Source organism: Ailuropoda melanoleuca, chromosome 9 (genome assembly GCF_002007445.2).
Source record: "Ailuropoda melanoleuca isolate Jingjing chromosome 9, ASM200744v2, whole genome shotgun sequence".
Taxonomy (NCBI): domain Eukaryota; kingdom Metazoa; phylum Chordata; class Mammalia; order Carnivora; family Ursidae; genus Ailuropoda; species Ailuropoda melanoleuca.
In genome coordinates, this window is record NC_048226.1 from 57719156 (window position 1) to 57741640 (window position 22485).

Below are 22485 nucleotides of genomic sequence, written 5' to 3' on the forward strand. Positions count from 1 at the left end.
TTGACATGGTGGTGTTCTTTACACATATCAAAGACTGTGAAGGGTGAGATTGTGCCCTATTTGGGAGGTAAGAAGTTAGGCTGCCATGATTTCAGGCTGGAAGAAGACATGTGGCACCTGGGTCACAGACAGAGGACGGTACCACTTACGGCTAATCATGCATCATGAGCATCAGTACATTTTCATTGGTTTCCCTTTACCCCAAGTCCTATAAGAGTCACAGGCATAGGTCTGGATATAGTTCTGCACATTCAATGTGATGTATTAAAGAAGAGGAACTCTGAGATTAGGGAGCCATTTTTTTTTTTTTAAATAATGGGCACTAAGTATGCCTACTCTTCATTCCAGAGGAAGGTATTACACTTATTATGCCGAACCTTAAGTATGACTGCTCTTTGCCAGAGGAGTACACGGTCGGCATCTTTCCAGGCTGTCTGCTATACAGACACTGTAAAAAGATACTCCAGGAAAAAATGAATAGTTAGTACTTGCAAGAAATTCAAGAAATCTATAAAGAATTCTATTCCAACAATATGTTCTCCATATGGTTCTTTATATATAGGTATTACAAATATCTCCTCCAAATAAATAACTTCTCTTTTCATACTCTTAATGATGCTCTTTTTTAAATGAACAAATGGTCCTAATTATTATGAAGTCTAATTTATGGTCAATGCTTTTTTAATGTGTCTTGTTTTAAAAAATTCCTATACATACTTCTATACATACTTACTTCTATACATACCTACACATACTTCTGAAGATAAATCCCTATGATAGACTTACAAACTTAATAGTTCTACCTTTCACATTAAAATGTATGGTGTGAAGTTAGCTGTCAGTATTCAACTTTTTGCATCCATATGGATATCTAGTCAAATTAGAACTATTTTTCAAAAAGGCCACCTTTTCCTTATTAGACTACTATATAATGACTGTCATTAAACAATGGATTATACATGTGAGGATATATTCCTGGAATCTATACTGTTTCAGTAATAAAGTCCCCTTATCTATCCTTATGCCATTATAGCACTCTGGTTATTATGGTAGTTCTACTAACAGTCTTGATACCTGGTGGTATAAGTCCTCCATTGGGAATTTTCCTTCTTGAGGGCTATTCTTGGACCTTTGCATTTCCATCTGCCTGAAATCCTTTAGGATTTATTCTACTGTGGTTCTGTTACCAACAAGTTAATTTGGATTTTCTTTGAGTGGAAATTTATTTTGTGTTCATTTTTGAAAGATATTTTTGCAGGAACAGAGTTTTTAGGTTAGCTGTTATCTTCTTTAGACATGTTAAAAAAGATGTCATTCTTTTATCTTCTGGCTTTCATGTTAGTACTGAGAAGTCAGAAGTCAGTGCTATTGTTTTTCTCTTAAAGAAATTTGCCTTCCTTCCCTTTTTGACCCTCTAACTGCTTTTAAGATTTTCTCCTGTGATTTTAGTAGTTTTATCATGATGTGTCTTTGAGTAATTTTCTTTGTGCTTAATCTTACTGAGGTTCCAACAATTCTTTAATCTATGGTGGGATTTTTTTTTTATTTGTTTTGGAAACTTTCCTGCCATTTTCTCTTTAAATATTGCTTTTATTCTATTTTCTCCCTTTCCAGGATCTGAATTTCCACGTTAGATCTTTTCAGTGTGACCTATTTGTATATCTCTGATTTGTTCTCTATTAAAAAAATTATTCTTGATTTCTCTGTCTTCAGCTGGATATTGATCTATCTTCCAATTAACACATTATCTCTTCTACTACACCTGCTCTTCCATTAAATACATTTAAATTCTTAATTTCAGTTATTTAGTTCAAATGTTTCTTTTTGATCCTTTGTAATGATTCCATTTAACTGCTGAAATCCCTCCCCATCTCCTAATCTATTTCTTAGATATATTCATCACTGTTATTTTAAAGTCTATGAATGATAATTCTGATATTTGGATCATGTGTGTACATGCACACATTCACATTTATCTCTGGATCCAGTTCTTTGGGTTGCCAGTAATATTTTTACTGAATGCCAAGCATTGTGTATAAGCAATCAGGAGATTCTAGATGATGCTATTTTCATCCACAGAATGTTCATCATATCCTCTTGTAGGGAGCTAAAAATGAGGGCCTATCTCTTGAAATCTTTCAGACACTGAGTGGAGTCTGATTTATATTCCCCCTAAGATCCTGCTCCTGAGGGGTAGCTCTCTACACGTCCCAGCTGGAAGGTGTGATGTTTACCGCAGTCCATCATCCTCGACAGGTCTTATGCTCTAATTTCTGTATCTCTACCACCATGAACCAACCAAAAGCTCTCCTTGGTGCTTCAGTGCTTTGCTTGTCTCTGAGTTTTCCATCCTGTGCAGTTTAAAAATTTGACAAAAGCCTGAAGGGTACAATAAAGTATTAAGGCTTACCTCTCAGTGTTTCCCTACTCTTAGGAATCTTGGTCCCTCAATCCTGGCTTCCTTCATGGCCTCAAAAGCTAATTTTTATTTTTATTTTTTTGTCTCTCCATCTTCATGAGATTCTTAAAAGTTCCTCTGGCTTCTCTGCAACATAATAGCAACTCTACCTGAAGCCCCAACCAGAATCTGCAAAATGCCTCAAAATTACCCAGTATCTAGGTTCACCTTTCGTTCTTTGGCTCTGTTTTTTCCCCCATCAGAATCTTCACATTTCAAGTCCTGAATTTCCTGACAGCTCTTTGATATCTTAAACACACACGTAATTTTATGTTTTTTTTTTTTTAAATCTCAATGGGAACATCCTTCTGCCATAAGCTCTGCCACAGGCTCTGCTGTTTATGTTTTTAAGGTACACTCAACTACTCTTTTGACTTTGCCAGTGAGCAATAAAGACATTTTTAAATGCTTCTGATAATTTAAATTCTAAGCATACTTTTCTGGACATAAAAAAAAATTACCCCCTAAATTATCTCTAAGCTATTTCGGCACCAAATAATAAGTTCTTCACTTATAGCTGATTGTTCACATTCTGACATTTTGTACATCTCATTTGAATTATTTTTCTACAGATAAATTCCTACACATTCTCAAAAGCACATCTTCCAATTTTATGCCCAATCATATTTATGTGAGTTCCCTTTTAGCTTTTCAGACTACCTCAGCATTTTCCTTGATTGTGTTTAGGGTTCTTAAAAAGTCAAATGCTTCTCAATGCATTCTCATCTTTAAGTAATTTGTGAAATCATGAGGCATAGAACTTATTCTCAGTACCCCATTATTAAGCATTCTCTTGTCAAATGTGTAGCTATTTCTACATATTCTATAGACATCTTCCCTATAGGTTATTCTATTAAACTCAAAGTATTTCACACATGTGTATTACATAAACTTCGGTTTAAGACTCTGGTAAAATCCTTTGGGAAAAAAAGATTCATCTTTGTATATTTGGGCATCTTTTCCATTCTTTGTCCACATAATTATTGACTTTCCTTCCAAAAAATATGAGAAAAGCAGGAAATATAGCCAGTTCTATACCTGTTCTTTATTTTCTGATGTAAGCAGAAGAATCAAAGTTAATAGCATTATGTTGTTTTACATGTTCATTAATGAGCAGAAATAAGGTTAAGACCATTAGAAAAAATGGCCATATTTCAATTAGTAATTTATATTCATTTTCCCGTATTTATTATCTACAAAATATTGCTGTTATTTTATTTTGAATTTTCTAGGTAATTTCATAAATGTTCTTCTTTGCCTTGGTATAAAGTTGTGTTAATTATTTTGTGCTGTATCACTGTTTTCCACAAAATGGAGTACATTTAAACAACAATAATCATCTCATGGATTTTGTGGGCCAGAAATCTGTAAGAAGCTTGGCTAGGAGTTGTGCCCTGGTGTCTCTCATGAGGTTGCAATTACATGTATGCTGGGTCTGTATCCTCCTGAAAAGTTGGCTGAGACTGGAGGGTCTACTTCTGAAGTGACTCACTCACATAACTTGCAAATTGGTGTTGGTTACTGGTGGAGGTACAGCTCCACCCGGGTCTCTCCACATGGCCCAGGTTTCTATAACACATGGTGACTGGGCCCTACAGGCAAATGTCTTGAGAAAGAATAAGAGGAAAGAGAGGGAAGGAGGGAGCGGGGGGAGAGAGAGAGAGTTGTCTCACTAGCTCCAAGCAGAAGTTGTACCCTTTTTATGACCTAGACTTAGAAGTGACATAGCATCACTTCCACCACTTTCTATTCATTAGAAGTGATTCACTAAATGGCTCATGTTCACTGAGAGAAGAATTAAGCTCCATGTTTCAAAGGAACAAGTGTCAAAAGAGTTTGTGGACATACTTTAAAAGCATCACAGCAGCTACAAGTGCCTTAAACTCAAATTATAATTTATCCAATTATGGAAACTGGAAAGATAAAATTAATCTGGTTTCCACTGTTGACATGAATACAATTCTACTGAATTAGTTTTTTGTAAGATTCTAAATATATAGCAAAGTTCTCTATAGTGTTTTTATATATTTTGCAAAAGTCTTAATAACCTTACTGAGTGCATTTCATAACATTTTGATTAGAAAGCACTGCTGCCTACAAGAACTCGGAAAAGCAATTATTTCACATCAAAATTTAAAAAAAGAAAATGGATAAAGTACTGTCTGCTAAACCACATTCTATGCTTCAAGAAAGGAAGAAATATACTCTGCATGTTACAATAGCGGGAATTTTTAAATTCAAAAAGACAAAAGGATGGACCATATGAAAAGTCATCAAAGTTAAAATATCATTGAGATCAAATATTAACACTGGCCTCATCCAGGTTATCAATAAAATATCTGTGATGAAATAGAAAAAATGTAATACAACAATAGGGAAATAACCTATGACTGTCAGCTCGGTACCCAAATAAAGGAAGGATGTTCCCCATAGGCAAGCCAAATAGAGGGAGCAGCCTCCTTAGTCTTCCTCATGAAAGAAGGGAGTTTTGCTCTCTCCTACTTCCTGAAAGTGAGCAAGTGGGAGAAAATGAGATAAACAATCAACATCCTTTCTATTTAAAGACCCCTAACAAATTTATGAAAATAATTTAGTAGAATAGTCCAGTAGGAACAAAGGTGAGAAATAGCTAATGAACACTCACAAAACACATACAAGTGAGTAACATATACAAATATATGTGCCAACCAGTTAACAAATATGTGCCAATCAATTAACAAAATGGGTAAATGGGTGAAATTAAACTTTTCTCTATTCAAATTGGTCAAGGTGAAAACATTAGGTATTATGAGAGTCACATTCAGATGCGTGGCTTAGGTGTTTGAATTTGCATGCTATACAGTTATCCCATATGGGAAAATGACCTGGATCACCACCTATAAATTATTACATTGGACAAATTACTTAACCCTTTGTATGTCACTTTCCCCATCTGTAAACTTGGGACAAGAGCAGAATCTACATAACAGAGTTTCAGTGAGGACTAAATGAAAATTCATCTATGGCACCTAACAGTGCTTAACAACTAGAACAGACTTGTATCACTGTTTTTTATTATTACTTTTACCACTATATCAGGGTTATTGTTATGCTCATGTTCAACAGGTTGTACACTCTTAGACACTGCTGGGGGAAGTGCAAATTGGTTCTGCATTCAAAAAATAACCTAATAACATATCAAGTTCTTTTAAAAAGTTTATGTTTCTTGGCCAAATAATTATGTGGCTCTATTTCTTAGAAATAACTAGGAAAAGTGTCAACAAAAATTTATGCAAAAATATGTTCATTATAACTAACAGCTAAAATCGGAAGTAACCTAAATTTTTGTCCATTGGTATAATCGCCATAAATTATATTCACTTACATGGCAGAATATTGGGCTATAGTGAAGATGTTTTAGTGAGTTTAGGAAAATTATGGGCAAATAATGTGCAGTGAAAAATATAAATATTTTAAAATCATATACAATATAATAATTATATGTATATCTGTCCAGGTTTATATCTGTATTTTATCTAGCAATCAATATATTAGGATATTAAATCTCTCAGACCTTGCAGTGGTTGTCTTTGAGTAGAAGTGCTGAAGATGATTTTAATGATTTTCTCTAAGTTCTGGATTTTATTAAATTTCACTCCAGGAATTCATACATATGATTAATCATATTATAAACTATATCCAGTTAAAGAGTTATTAGAAATTATGCATTCAATATTAATTCAATACTAAATCAAATATGCAGTCAACACTGCAGCTATCAGGAAGAAAACTATTGTTTTCACATTTATTTTGATATTTATTATGTGCCAGGCATTGCAGTAGGTGTATTGACATATTTAATATGTTCAAATTGTGATTATAACCTTTTTAACCACCATCCTCTGCCTGTATTACAAATAGAGAAACAAAACCTTAGTTAGTTTAAGAGATTGCTAAACATGGTAGAATTGATATCTCAATTGGTCTATTGTTAACGGCCATGATATAGGCACTCTATCTCTATCTGAAGGTTAATAATCATTTTGCTCTTAATTTGTAAGATATGGAGATATATAGCTATTTCAGAGTGGGTATATGCCTATATTGGTACTTTTGAAGAAAAAAAGGATTCGATGAAACCCATTAGATCAAATCTAAGAAGAGCTAAGCAGGAAACTGACTGCATCATCTTAAATGAAAACAATCTAGGCAAGTCAATGTCACTAGGACATTCTGAGTAGGAAGTGTGGTTACTCCTAGATCAGTGCCATGAAAATAAAGAAAAGGTTGAAGCTGCTTCACAAAAATGAAGAAAAGTTCACTTTATTTTAGATATGCTATTTTGAAACTTATCATTTGAGATCTATTTACACCAAAGTGCATACATACTTTCCAAGTATAAACGCATGGGGTCCTGAATAGAGATGAAAAGAACGCTCAACTTGAGGGAAGGGTGTGATGATACTGATATCCTTCCTCCTATCATTGCCTCAACCCTCTTTCTTGAATTGAAGATGAGGCAGGTAGAAAAGGAAAAGGCTGGGTAATTGCAGAACAAAAGATGGGGAACTGAGTCTGACCACTGACAATGTTTGACAACTGAGTATACCCTGTGATAGCTCCGTGTTTTCTCAGGGCCACAAACATCCTGTTGTTGCTCCAGCCCACAGGCAGGCATGTGCACAAAGATCCTATTAGCTCACAAATGATGGAGAATAAGCCCTCCACCAGAGGCGCTAGAGGACCAATTGCACATTCAGAGTATATTTAGAGTATATGCCAAAAAAATCAGACAGCGCCTGTGCATAGTAACTTGCACAGAGCATGTGCAATGGTATTTAAGTTCCTGGAAATTTCTTCCTATTTGTAGAACCCGACTACATGTATATTCCATCTCTTGTCTATAACTGCCCATAAAGATGAAAACCTCACACCCCACCTACTCCTTCCTTTTTTTTTTTTTTTTAAAGATTTTATTTATTTATCTGACAGAGAGAGAGACAGCCAGCGAGAGAGGGAACACAAGCAGGGCGGAGTGGGAGAGGAAGAAGCAGGCTCTCAGCAAAGGAGCCTGATGTGGGGCTCGATCCCAGGACTCTGGGATCACACTCTGAGTCGAAGGCAGATGCTTAACGACTGAGCCACCCAGGTGCCCCCCACCTACTCCTTCCAACTCAGATCCTCTGAGTGAGCCCACACTCCCTTTCTTTGGAGTGTGTTTTTTTGCTTTGCAATAAGGGTTCTGCTGCTATACTTTCCTCTGAGTTGTCCTTGAATTCTTTCTCCCAGTGAAGTCAATAACCTGGCACCAGCTGGTGTGGCGGTTGAGGTCTCAGGGCCCCAAAACTCCCCTAGTCTCTGATATCAAAGAGATAATATTTAGGAATGAATGTTCTCAGTGTTGAACATAAATCAGGGTGAGTTAGGTTAGTTCGACATAACTCGTATGAGTTGATAATAAACACAGGTAAAGGGAACTATTTCCCAAAGCTTCCTGAAAGATTCTCTTATTTCCTCTTGGTGACTTGGGCCAACTGACCTCAGGCTGAAATGCAAAGAGTTCTACTTGAAATCCTTCTTTACTTGACTAAAATGATTATTTTAAATATATTAAGCAAACGAAAAAATTATGATCTATTCTGTCTGGAAATTTATTTTGTAAGATACCCTATCTCTAGTTTTGATTTCATTTATTCCATAAGAATTCACTGTGTGTTCAAAATAGTAAAGAAAATGGGCTATACTTAGATCAATGGAACAGAATAGAGAACCAAGAAATGGACCCTCAACTCTATGGTCAACTAATCTTTGACAAAGATTTCCAGATTTTGGAAAGAATATCCAATGGAAAAAAGACAGTTTTATCAACAAATGGTGTTGGGGAAATTGGACAACCACATGCAGAAGAATGAAACTAAACCATTTCCTTACACCACACACAAAGATAAAATCAAAATGGTTGAAAGACCTAAATGTGAGACAGGAATCCATCAGAATCCTAGAGGAGAACACAGGCAGCAACCTCTATGACCTCGGCTGCAGCAACTTCTTGCTAGACATGTCTTCAAAGGCAAGGGAAACAAAGACAAAAATGAACTATTGGGACTTCTTCAAGATGAAAAGTTTTTGCACAGCAAAGGAAACAGTCGACAAAACCAAAAGACAACTGACAGAATGGGAGAAGATATTTGCAAATGACATATCAGATAAAGGGCTAGTATCCAAAATCTATAAAGAACTTAGCAAACTCAACACCCAAAGAACAAATAATCTAATCAAGAAATGGGCAGAAAACATGAACAGACATTTCTCCAAAGAAGACATCCAAATGGCCAACAGACTCATGAAAAAATGCTCAACATCACTTGGCATCAGGGAAATACAAATCAAAACCACAATGAGATGCCACCTCACACCGGTCAGAATGGCTAAAATAAACAAGTCAGGAAATGACACATGCTGGCAAGGATGAGGGGAGAGAGGGGAATCCTCCTACACTGTTGGTGGGAATACAAGCTGTTGCAGCCACTCTGAAAAACAGTATGGAGGTTCCTCAAAAAGTTTAAAATAGAGGTACCCTATGACCCAGCAATTGCACTACTGGTTATTTATCTCAAAGATACAAATGTAGTGATCCAAGCGGGCACCTGCACTCCAATGTTTATAGCAGCAATGTCCACAATATCCAAACTATGGAAAGAGCCCAGATGTCCACTGACAGATGAGTGGATAAAGAAGATGTTTGTGGTATATATATACACAATGGAATACTACTCAGCCACCAAAAAAAAAAAAAGAAGAAGAAGAAGAAGTCTTGCCACTTGCAATGACATGGATGGAACTAGAGGATATTATGCTAAGTGAAATAAGTCAATCAGAGAAAGACAATTATCATATGATCTCATTCATATGTGGAATTTAAGAAACAAAACAGAGGATCATAGGGGAAGAGAGGAAAAAATAAAACAAGATGAAATCAGAGAGGGAGGCAAACCATAAGAGACTCTTAATCATAGGAAACAAACTGAGGGTTGCTGGAGGGGAGAGGGATGGGGGATGCGGGATAGGGTAATTGGGTGATGGACATTAAGGAGGGCACGTGATGTAATGAGCAGTGGGTATTACATAAGACTGATGAATCACTGACCTCTACCTCTGAAACCAATAATACACTATATGTTAATTAATCGAATTTAAATTTTAAAAAATGTGCTATATATTTTGTGCACCGAAAAGTTACAACTAAAGAAGGAACTGATTAAGGCAAAGTGTAGTAGGCTGATTAGATAAAGGCAGGGTCTTTTTTTTTTTTCTTAGAGAGAGGGGGAGGGAGGGGCAGAGGGAGAGGGACAGAGAGCAGCACAGAGCCTGACCAGACAGGGGGATGGATATCACCACCCTGAGATCATGACCTAAGTGGAAATTGAGTCCTGCATTTAACCTACTGAGCCACCCAGGCACCCCAAGGTCAGGGTCTTGAGGACTGAGGAGGACTTTATGCTGGAGGGGTGGACATAAAATACAGCCATTTTTCCCCAGAGGCAGAAATTCAGTAAGAAACAATGAGTTAATGTCAAAGAAGAGGTAGAAAGGAGAAGTGTGAATATAATTACATAAACTGATTTTGATATGCGATGCATGGTTATCTGTTAAGTCAAGGGAATTAGGTTGGAATTTTAAAAGTTTAAATGTTACAGCTAATTTAATTTTTCTAGATCACCTTGCAAAGAAATAAGCTGCAAAAGAGAAAACATTTTCTCTGCATGTTTCTATTGGATAGAAAAACATTAATACCACTCATCTAGCTAAAGTTTTTGTTGATAAAATCACTCTCAAAAAGGACTCTAATGAAAAGTTTCATTAGGTAAAAAACTTTTACTTTAAGCTGGGGTTGCTTGCTATTTGTTTAATACATAATCATAAAAATGTGTTTAATATACCATAAAAATGTATTTTCTTGTTAGTATTTCCTTCTTTGGCACTGTCCTACATGAATAAATCTACTAGAACGAAATGAGTATCAGTTTTCTTGATCTCATATTCTATCCAGTATGCATCCTTTAATAATAACATTAAAAGGATCAGTGGTTCTAAATAAGTAAATGTTGGCAAGTGGAGGGAAGTTCTAAAAAAGCACCACTTTTGCTCTAAGAAAATAGTCTGAATGCAACACACACACACACACACACACACACACACACACTTTGGAGACTTCTGCTCTAAAATAGAAAGAAATGATAAAGTTTGGTTTAAAAAGTTAAAATAAAAAAATCAGAGAAGGGAATTTAGACTGGTTATTTAGTATATATTCCAGATTAATATAATAAGGAATAATCTTAGAGTGAAGTCCCATTTCCTATGTGTAAAAATAAGCTGCAGTAAATAAGAAATGTTATTATTCTGAAAATTCTTATATAATAATATGCTACTTGAGATGACTTTTCTAAGTCTGAAACTGAATACCTCAGTGTTTAATCAGAAACGAATATTTACTTTTATGCAGAGGAAAATTTAAAATTAAATGTATTCAAGACATAGTATGAGACTCTGATGAGAATATTTTTTAAAAAACTGTAATAATGACTTTAATAAATTTGAACTAGATTTGCCACAGAGAAATAATCAAAGGCTCTTGCTTTTGGATAGAATGGAGTCACCAGAATTTTTACATTTGAAAAAGTCAAATTTTACAGTTAAAATTTAAATTGTTCCTTACATATAATTATATGTTCTCATTTTAATAAAAACTACTATTGCTGTTATGTGCTCTCAAACACTACCCCATTTTTATTTTCTTTTAATTTTTTTACTATCACATTTTTAATATTCTGTAATTCTCCAGTACATGTTTTGAATTAAACGATGGCATAGGAGATAATACTGAAAAAATGCTGCACGATTCCAGTAGAGAATAAACCCTAAAAAGTTGCACACTCAACTCTTCCTATTTTCCTCCTTCTGAGATAGTTTATATTCTGCAACCTGAATAAAATTTCCTAAATCATCTGTATGTTCATTTTATTCTCTTGCTCAAAAGAGTTCAGTGGATTCTAATGAGCCATAAGAGAAATCGATCTCATTAACATGTCACTAAATAATTTCAACAGATTAGATAAAACCAGCTTTCCTAGTTTTAGCTATTACTACTCTTCACTTAATGATCCTGTCATCTAGACTTGTGTTTCTTAAGCAAGGGTGATTTTGCCCCAAGTGGACAGTTGACAAAGAAGAGACATTTTTGATTGGAAGAAATACTTGGGTTCCTGGTGGCATTTATGGACAAAGGCCAGAGACAATGCCATTAAAGTATATGGAACTCCTCCCCACAATTTTTGAAATCTGTCTACTTCAAAAGAGATAGACGGTGTCACGGTTAATGGAATCTTTATATTTACTTGTAGGATGGATTTATTTATGGATCTGATTTTGTAAATTTTGCAATGAATGCAATAATTTTGAATTGCATATTACTCTCTTATTTTAGAATAAGATGTTTTTGCTATTATGTGTTTGTATATTTCCTTTGCTTTAACTTCCCACTCTTTCCTCCTTTGGGAGAATCTATAATTCTTAAACTGGAGCTATCTACCAGGTCTTCTTTATCTATCCTTGAATTTCACATCATTTTATTTTATCACGCTTTTTATTTTATCACGCTTTTACCAAGATTTCCTTCCACATGACAGACTCAGTTTTTGCAGTATTAATAGGTTTCTTTTCCTGTTCCATCCATAGACAGCCTTTATGGGTATTCAGAGTTGTTTACAATATCGTGTTTTGATTCACTTGATAAAATATTTTCAGTGATAGGCTTTTCTCCTGAGTCTTCAAGTAGATTGTCCCTTTCCCTGGTTCTTTAGTATCCTCTTAATGGTCTCATTTTGTTATTACCAGCTAGGTACTTTTGGCTAGTTACCAAACTTTCTATGCCTCAATTTCCTTGCAAAATGGAAGTAATTCCACTATCTATTTTATAAGTTTGTGGTGCGGAGTCAATGAGTTAGGGACATACAATGAATTTAAAACAGTATCTGAGACAAACTAAACACTCAATTAAATTTGGCTTTATGAAACTTTGAATGAGATTGATGATAAACCAGCGGAGAAGTGTCTTTTTTTTTTTTTTTTTTGGNTTGAGAGAGAACACATGCAGAATGAGGGGGGAGAGGCAGAGGAAGAGAGAGAGAGAGAGAGAGAGAATCCCATGCAAGCTCCATGCCGAGCGTGGAGCCCAACATGGGGCTCAATCTCACAATCCTGAGATCATGACCTGAGCTGAAATCAAGAATTGGATGCTCAACTAACTGAGCCACCCAGGTGCCCCAGCAGAGAGGTTTTTAATTACTTCTTGATTTCCCTGTTTTCTTAGGTTCTTGATTTCCCATGATCTTAGATCAATCTCCATTTCTCAGTACACATGCATCTATTACAGACTTGCCTAAGAGAAGTGCAACCTTCCTCGAAGCCCACAGCGGTCGTGTTCTCTGATGCATTAAATCCATGACAAACTACAATTTCCAATGTGGATTGCACCAAGAGCTATTTCTGCTGCTGCCTTGATATGTAATCAATACACTGGGGAGGAGGTGAATTGCGGCAACATTTGATTTCAAACGAAGAAGCGAGTTATAAATTAAATGTGAGAATAACTAGTGGATAGTTTTGCTGTGCTTAAACTGTAAGGAAATTATTAAAGTGGTACTAGAAATTAATTACTAATCTTAATAACTGAGATAATAAGACACTATAAAATTATTAATTTTAATAATTACATTTTCTCAAAAACTCAGACATTAATTTTTTATATTGAAAAACTAATGGCTAAATTTGAAATTTCTACTATATTTTGCCTTATTGATGACCCCCTAAATTTAAAGATAAATAACATATGAAGATAAATAACAAAGAAAATTCTACAAATATTATATAAGGAGAGGAATAACAGAAGCTAAATAATGGTCAATAGGTCAAAATCTGTATTAAGGCAAATTATGGTTAAGCAACTAATTCATAGAGGCAGAGTGTATCTAAAGTCAAACTAGTATTGGTTTTACCTCCTAACATATTGGTGTGGCAGACAACGGCTAATTGCTCATCAAACCTATCACCTTTCTCCAGCCTTTCTGAGATTAGGTGCGGCCATGGAATTGAATTCTAGTTCATGGAACTTGTCAGGAATGTTATCACCACCTGCAGGTCTGGCACATAACACGACTCCATGAGCAAATCTACCTCAGGTCTCCCAGCTACTGACTGGATGTTAATACTCAAGGCAACTCTGGAAATGATGTGTGGATGATAGCTGAGCCTCAATTTTTCTGGGACTTAGATCAAGTGAGTGGACAGTCCTCTGCCCCACCACATAAGCAAGAAATAAAATTCTGTTGTGTTGAGCAGCTGAAATCTCTGGTCTTACCTGTTTCATTTATTAAGAGTTCGATATTATCTGTATTTTAATGTTCATGATCCATCTATATACTTTATTAAAATGGATATAATGAAATGTTTTGAGTGTGATGACACCAATTCATCTGCTTTTCTCTAACTGCACACAAGGATCTAATAACTAAGTAGATACTGCATAGTAATCATGTGAGGCAATGTAACTGAGAGGTTTTGAAAAACTCAAGACTATTAAAGTCACCAGTGTACTGAAATAAAATAAACTCAGTGAAATTAAGTTCATTCCAGGAAAGAAGTCAGAAGGAAAGAAGTCATGTTGTTAAAAACACACAAAAATATCTCTATTATAGTTTTGAAAGCCAAGTTAATTTGAGAGAATGAGCTTCCAAGTTTTGGTAAAACATGGTAAGGTAAGAACTATGTGGTAGAAAGCTAATATTCTTAGATTTTAAAATCTCAATAAGTACTCTGGTTTTAAAGATAGGTTAAGGTCCTTGACTGCCTAGTCATATCAAGTGATTCCCTTATCTTCAAAAAAAGCACAGGAGAGATTGATCTGGACAATATTCCCACAGACTGTAGCACTTCCAGGCCTCTTGGTAAATATCTATTTGGCATCCAACTTTTCCTGTCCTCAAAAATCAAAGTCAAGATCCTGTAAGCATCAGAAAAATATTATATAGCAGTTATGGTTGCAAAATGAGCAGAAAAAGTTGGGAGATGGCAGACAGCTGGTTAAGGCCTAAGTTTACTTCTTGGCACCAACACATCTCTAGTCTGCCAATGACAAAATATCTCCTACAGAAAGTTAACTCTCCCCAGTCGACATAAATCAAGTCCATTGACTGAGGCATCACATAGTGAAGATTTTTAACTTCAACTAGGCTTATTCAAAGAATGAGCTGGCTTACATGTAGAATTTGACTGCTTCACATTTATTGGTTACATTAGCCAGGATTCTCCAGAGAAACAGAACCAATAGGATATCTACAGATATTTAAAAGGAGATTTATTATAGGGATTAACTCAAAAGATTATGGAGGCTGAGAAGTCTCACAATCTGCCACCTGCCACCTGGAGAACCTGGAAAGCCAATGGTATGATTCAGTCAGAGACTGAAAGCCCAAGAACCAGGAGTTCTGGTCTTCCAGGGCAGGAAAAGACGTATGTCTCAGCTCAAAAATAGAGAGAAAATTCCCCCTTCCTCTTTTTTTTTTTTTTTTTTTTTTTTTTTTTTTGCCCCNCCCTCAATGGATTAGGTGATGGCTGCACACATTGGGGAGGGAGGATCTTCTTTACTCAGTCTACTGAATCAAATGCTAATCTCCTCCAGAAACACCCTCACAGACACATCCAGAAATCATATTTTATTCACTATATGTGTACCCCTTAGTCTAGTCAAGTTGACACGTAAAGCTAACCATCATGATGATGTAACAGATTTAAGGGTTTTGATGTCTTGATACAATTTCTATCATCATTTCTCTCTCCCTAATTCTTAGGCGGACTGCCACGACAGCCCTGTGCACCTCCTGATCATCTTCCTACATCAGGCAGTGATTTTACTGACAATAAACAGAGCCAATGCAACGCATTCTTCTTGTTAATAGAACTGCAACTCTATGGTATAATAAGACTTGCCTCTAGATATTTTTCTGTGGTAGTTTTATGTAACATTTTAATAGGTGACTTTTTTGCTTAGAGATTATCAATTTGAAATCCTATTACTGGGGTACATACTTGTCTAATTAGAAAGAATCTTTGTGATAAGTTTGTGTTTACGTTGATAGCACCATTTAAACTCTATACTGTAGCCAAGGAAACAATATGATAATGATGCTTAAAATGAATCTTAACACTTTGCTAGAGTTAAATTTTCCAACTCACATTCAGGCAATGTATACTTTGCAAAAAACCATATCACAGTAACATTTTCTATTTAGAATTACTATGCACATGTTTTGCTTATCCACTCCAGGAAAAAAAAAAAAAAAAAAACTCTTNTAGATGAAATTATTCTGGAGTGAGGTTGGTACATTAGTGCCATCTGGCATTTTTTTTTTTTAAGATTTTATTTATTTATTTGACAGAGACAGAGACAGCCAGTGAGAGAGAACACAAGCAGGGGGNGGGAGTGGGAGAGGAAGAAGCAGGCTCATAGCAGAAGAGCCTGATGTGGGGCTCGATCCCATAACGCCGGGATCACGCCCTGAGCCGAAGGCAGACGCTTAACCGCTGTGCCACCCAGGCGCCCCAAAGTGGCATTATTTTTATCAAGTAGGAGAGGGGGAGAGAGAGAGAGAGAGAGAGGTGTATTTATTTATTTAATACAATTATTGTGTAATTTACTTAATGGGTTTTAGCTTGAGTTTTTGAAAGGTATCATGACTATAAGCAAATTGATAGGAAAGTGGATAACAATGAATTAAAGGTTACTGGCAGCCTAAGACACTGTTTATCTCTTTTGAGGTAGACAGAATTCAAATTGCCATCATTAGCTGAGCAATATGCTGTGGAAAATGAACTGGGTACTTATCAAGAGGCTCTTTCATTTGCATTTTTGCTAAATTATCAAGCTGCTCTGTTTTCTAGGTGCTTAAGAGCTATGAATAGGAAAGAAAGAAATTTTCTCAGTTAAGTAAGCTTGGGGTATTTGAGGACTAGAGTAAAGAAAAGAAGAAGTTTATCAATGAAGATGTCAGAATTGTTCCTTGTATATGTGTGATACAAAAAGATAATCTTACAGACAGTTAGGATCTAGGATGTAAAAATGCATTAATTCTCCCCACATTCACCAGTAACACAGCAAAGCTAGAGGCTGTTCTTTTGATAAATGATCAATACTTCAGCATGACACCACCCTAGTTGCCCTGCTGTTGCTAGTTAAAAGTCTGAATTTCAATTAAGCAGTAAATCTTTATGGCATTACATCTTGAACAGACAGTTAACTTCTCCCTAGTCCCCTACAATTCTGAAACACTATGATTTTGTAGTCATTTTCTTTAAGCTCACTCAAAAGAAAAAACATGTTTATATGATCAGTAAAGAAATACTTTGTTCCAAACGAAACACTAATTATTAAATAATTTGTTTTGTTTCATAGTATGCCTATGTACAAAAATTATTATATTTCTCCAGTATAAATTAAGAGGCAATCAAATGTATTAATACATAATCTGAGTCAAAAGTCCATTGACATGATTGTATATCTTTAGTTCCTATGTTCTATTTCAATTCAATTCTATATATATGTATATGTGTGTGTGTGTGTGTGTGTGTGTGTGTATATATATATATATATATATATATAATAGTCTTTTCCTTGGAAAAGTGCAAAACACAGAAGCATTCATAACAGCAATCACACTTAAATCAGTGTAAACATTCTCATTTCCTCTGTCATCTCAAATGTCCCTACAGACTTTTTCTTAAAGCTTTTTGCTTATTTTCAAAAAGCATTTCTTGATACCTAAAAAATGCAGCTAATAGAGGATACATCTAAAAAATGTGTACAGCTTTCTTAAGGATTTCAATATTTTAAGGGAAAATATAGGCCATTTGATAGGCATAATCACCCAAATTAACATGACTTCAAAGCTCCAGATTTATAGTAGCCTTAACATTTTATTATTAGAATAAAATATACTTTTGGAATTATAATTACTGGAATAAACATAATTTTCTCTGTTTAGAATTTTAGAAGAAGTCTTTTCCCAGAAGCAAATGCAGTTTTGCCTCCATCAGCAAAATTCTACCATTATAAGTGCCATTCTTCTCGTTTAGCATGCAAACATTTATATTAACAATTGACAACTGACTTGAAGATGTATGAGCTACTTCATTAGAATGCCTGTGCAATTTTTTTTAAAGATTTTATTTATTTATTTATTTGACAGAGAGAGACAGCCAGTGAGAGAGGAAACACAAGCAGGGGGAGTGGGAGAGGAAAAAGCAGGCTCCCAGAGGAGGAGCCCAATGTGGGGCTCGATCCCAGAACGCCGGGACCACGCCCTGAGACGAAGGCAGACGCTTAAGGACTGAGCCACCCAGGCGCCCCTGCCTGTGCAACTTTGATAAAAATAAGATAGAGGCGCCAGGGTAGCTCAATCGCTTGAGCATCCGACTTTTGATCTCAACTCAGGTCTTGATCTCAGGGTCATGAGTTTGAGCCCCATGGTGGGTGTGGAGCCCACTTATTAAAAAAAAATTAAAAAATAAGATAAACACATTTAATTTTAAATGATTTATGTATCAAACCAGTGTGTGCCTACTATCATGTTGCAGATATTTTATTATTGGATGCTCAGGCATAGAGTACTTTAAACATTCCTGAATAGAAAGCATGTCTATTTGCAATGTCCCAGCCCTGCAATACAACATGCAGAGTGAAAATAAGCATACAGCACGGTAGAGGCTTCTTGAGCTATGATCAGTTAGCCAGGAATTGAATGCAGGCTGTCCAACTTCAAAGTTTTTGGCTTTCATGACACTACTATATAGTGAAATCTCCCAACGTATTTGCCATTTGTCTCCAAATCAGTTCTTAAAAATGAAGTCATAATTTCATAGTCAATATACCTATTAATAACAATGTAAATGGCCATTTTATTGAATAGTAGATGTTTTATTTTCTTTTGGAAAACAGGAACAAGTATTTATTATATTTTCTTTCTTTGAAAATTGATGTTATTTTAAATTTAACTCAACTTATTTCATTCTACCTATAATATGTTTGAACCCTGTGCATTCTCAAAATGCAAGGCTATTACACTAATCCAGCTAACTAAATTTTCTGATGAACTAACAAAGCTTAATTTGATGGCTGGGTTTAACTCATCAAGGAGGAATTAAGACTTTTATCAGCTGATTAGCTGTCATTAAAACAAGGCATGCTGTATTTTCAACAACATTCTACTATAGTGAAGAAGAAAAATATTTGTCTTAATTATAAGAATTGCAAGAGGTGGATGCTTAGGCATCTTCTAACTCTAGGATCCTGTACTTATGTGAATATTTTTTAAACATAAAATTGAATTATGAATTGTTGTCTAGGAAGAAACACTTGCTTCTTATATGAAGTAACTATTCTTTCAGTTATCCAGTTATTTTAAATTTATTTTTGCATATCAGAATAAATTTAAAGATTAAAAATCTGACAGATTTGTTGGAACAGATTTGCAAAAAGCGGTTTTTTGATAAAAATAAAGGAAGATATTACATAAAAATAATAAATTATGTAGTCATGTCATATTGGGAGACCAAGAAAATGGAAATAAGGATGAAAGCAGCAAAATTTTACAAACTAGATAGGTGATAATAGGAAAGAAAAGAACAAGAAAGGTGGCAGAAGCTACACCATGAAATGTCAATCAGGTTAAGTTTCAAGTGGAAACACTGCAATATAGTGTAGCAAAATAGCTGAATTTCCTTAAGCATGTTCCATGATTTAAAATACTATGAGGTCTTTTAAAAGACATTTTATAGAAAACAAAATTCACTTTATTCGCACAACACAGTGTAAAGTTCTAACCTCTAGGCAACAGACCATACAAAAAACTAGTAATATCTACTGATCCATACAAATTCTTGTTCTAAAATGTTATCAAAAGCCTCATATCGTGTTTTTTCATTTTAAAAACAAATTTAGAATGAACACCTTGAAAGTTTTTAAATTAGTAAATCACTTGGGCATTTCAAAAATAAAAATAAAAACAGAACTATTTGCAATGAAAAAAGCTATGCACTTACCATCATGGTTAGGATTTCCTAGTGTCCATGGCTCATCTGAGTCAAAATGAGTATCTCCCCCAATTCCTGGTCCAGGGAAGTAGGCATGTGCCAAAAACCCTCCCTCTCCATCAAAGGGAGAACTGTCTCCATGAAAACCAGATGCGAAAATGATGGTTATATCCACATCACGTTTGCCGTTTTCCAATTCGCTGTAAGGAACTTCTTCAAATGTCAGAGGAGTTACATTCTGCCACACGTCAAAGGCACGGCGAATAGCTTTGCGGGTTTCAGGGTCTCCTACTTTGGGAGTTACGTTCTTTATACTGAAATTTAGAGAAGAGAATAATAAGTATGGTTTTTTAATATACAATCTGACATTACAGATTGGCTTTTTACAGATTTTGATCTGTTCAGTTGAGTAAAATACTAGAAAAACATTCTTATATGAGATAGGAAAAATTAATCAATGCCTCGTGTCTTTATAGCTAGGTTTTACTGCACTGGGGTCATTTAATTCTCAGCAGTACAGTATTCATCTGGCAAGGCTATAAACAGAAGTTCTCTGCAGAATGGGTTGACGGTAGAGTAACTGGATCAATCATTCACTTTGCCTTCTGAACAACAGAAAGGCAGGTTTGCCAAATGATCAAAATGGTGAAACAGTCTCGAGCTGAAATTAAAAATTCAATTTCTTTCTTGTTATCATTACTTTTAGGGGCACACCATTCTGTGCACACATGGTACTTCCAAACAATATCCTTGTAATTATTCTTTATCTATGAACACCAATTCAGCAGACACAAAGTTATTTAAGAAAATATTAATTAATTACAGTTTCTTATGTTCTATTGTTTTCTTATGTTATACTTAATTCTTTCTAATTATAAAAAGCAATGTGAGTGAATGGCTTTTTAATACAAAAATTTAAAATTATGTGAATTTAAAGAAGTGACTTAGACATTATTTAGTTTACTTTTCTTGAGGCTAATATCAAATGGATACTTCAACTAACGATCTTACATCCATGAATCCATATATTTACAGTAAAAAAAATCTTAATACATGAAAGAAAGTATAATATTCAGGTGAATATTTATTGCAATGCAGTAATAAAAGAGAACTGGAAGCTAAATAATTTATAATGATGGAGTAATAGTTAAGTTATAGTGTCCCTATTACATGTCATAATACAAATAGGACTCGAAATTATTTTTTGCCATTTAAAGCTATTTAGTAGCATAGAAAAAATATAAGATATACTTTCCAGTGGAAAATAATATGCAAATCATATTTTTAGCCCACTTGTAGCTATGTCTCAATAACAGGTGTCATACCGAAATAATAATAATAATGGCGTTAACTGAGCATTTACTATGATCCAGGCAAGCATTTCACAGTAGAAAACTTTAGATAAAATTTAGAGTGGCAGAGCTGGTTTTCAACTGAAATATTCTGAGTCAAGAATCCATTGTCTTATGGTCTAAGCTAGGCCACACATCTAAAACAAGGTTTTCACTATTTTCTAATACATTTCTACATTGACTATTTGATGGTAAATATCATTCATTGTATATAAAGAAAACAAAGAAGCAAACCAGGTGGAAATGGAGTGGGGGCAGGGAGTGTTCCAGGAAGGAGAAACGACAAGTGAAAGGGCTTGAAGTTGGAGACATGCTTAGTGAGTTCCAGGAATGGTGAGGTGGCCACAGCTGGATATGAGGCCAGAAAGGTAACAAAAAATCAAAGATTTTGGCCACTGTAAGGAGTTTGGCTTTTGCTGCAAGTGAGAGTGGAAGAACTGGAGCATCACAAGCTAAATGACATTGGACTTTCACTTTTTAAATAGATGACTGAGCATTATGTGGAAAACAGATTGAAGTGAAGCAAGAGTTGGAGCAGGGAGACCCACTGGAATCTCTTGCAAAACTTTAGCAGAGAGATGACAGTGGGGCCGAGAGGACTACCAGTAGAGATACAGAGAAGTAGACGGATTTTGGATAAATTCTGAAGATACACCTGCCAAGATGTACTGATGTTTGGACAAAGACTGTGAGAGAAAAGGAGGTACCAAGGAACACACCATATTTTCTGAGCTGAGCCAAAGGACAGATAGAGTACAATAATTCAAGCCTGTTCAAGGAGAACATTATACAGTATTTTGTTATTGCTGTTTTACTTGTTTGTTTTAATTTCATGTCCTTTCAGCATGATGCTCTGAACTCTATTTTGAGAAAAAGTAAATTTCTATATTGAGACATCTGGTGATGCTTCTGTCTGGCTTGTTAGTCTCTCAATTTCCTGTCTGATGGCTGAAGAACATTCAGATTAATGTTGTAACTTTGAATTTTGTCTAAATTAATTTTCCTAGTAGTCTTCTATTTTACTCCCACCCAACAGGAAGACTCTCATTAGTGGGGAAGTATTTTTATGACACATTATTTGAAAGGATGTACTACATAACGGCTACTGCTCTAGGTGCATAAGAGACACAGCTGCACACAAGACTCTGCTCTTATAAAACTTACATATTTTAGTGATAAGAGATACACACAAAACCCAATAACATCAAAAAGATAATTACAGATGGCGATAAGTGAAGGGTGAGGAGATGAGATGAGTAGATGATAAATGGGATTTCAATGACAAAAGAAGCAACACATGCTTAGCTTAGCACGAGTTTCTAGCCAGAAGGAACAGTGAGCAGCCCACACATACTTGGTCAGTTCAAAGAATGGGAGTGCTCAGTGAATTGATGTAAAATGAATACTCAGGACAGTGGTTTGGGATTAAAGAGAACTGGCAGGAAGCAAGTTATAGTCTGTGAAAGGAAACCACTGGAGAATTTTAAGCAGAGAAATATCCTGATATTATTCTGGTTTACAAAGATCACTGTTTCTGATGAAAAATGAATAAGG

At 35.2% G+C, this 22485-nt stretch overlaps 1 protein-coding gene across 1 annotated transcript in view; it reads right to left on the minus strand.

Annotated features, from left to right (window-relative positions):
* Positions 1–22485, minus strand: part of MMP16 (matrix metallopeptidase 16) — a 292060-nt gene that overhangs the window by 109875 nt on the left and 159700 nt on the right. Inside the window, exon 4 of the mRNA XM_002919052.4 lies at positions 19589–19893. Coding sequence (XP_002919098.1) covers positions 19589–19893 — 305 coding nt within the window. The remainder of the gene's footprint in view (positions 1–19588; positions 19894–22485) is intronic.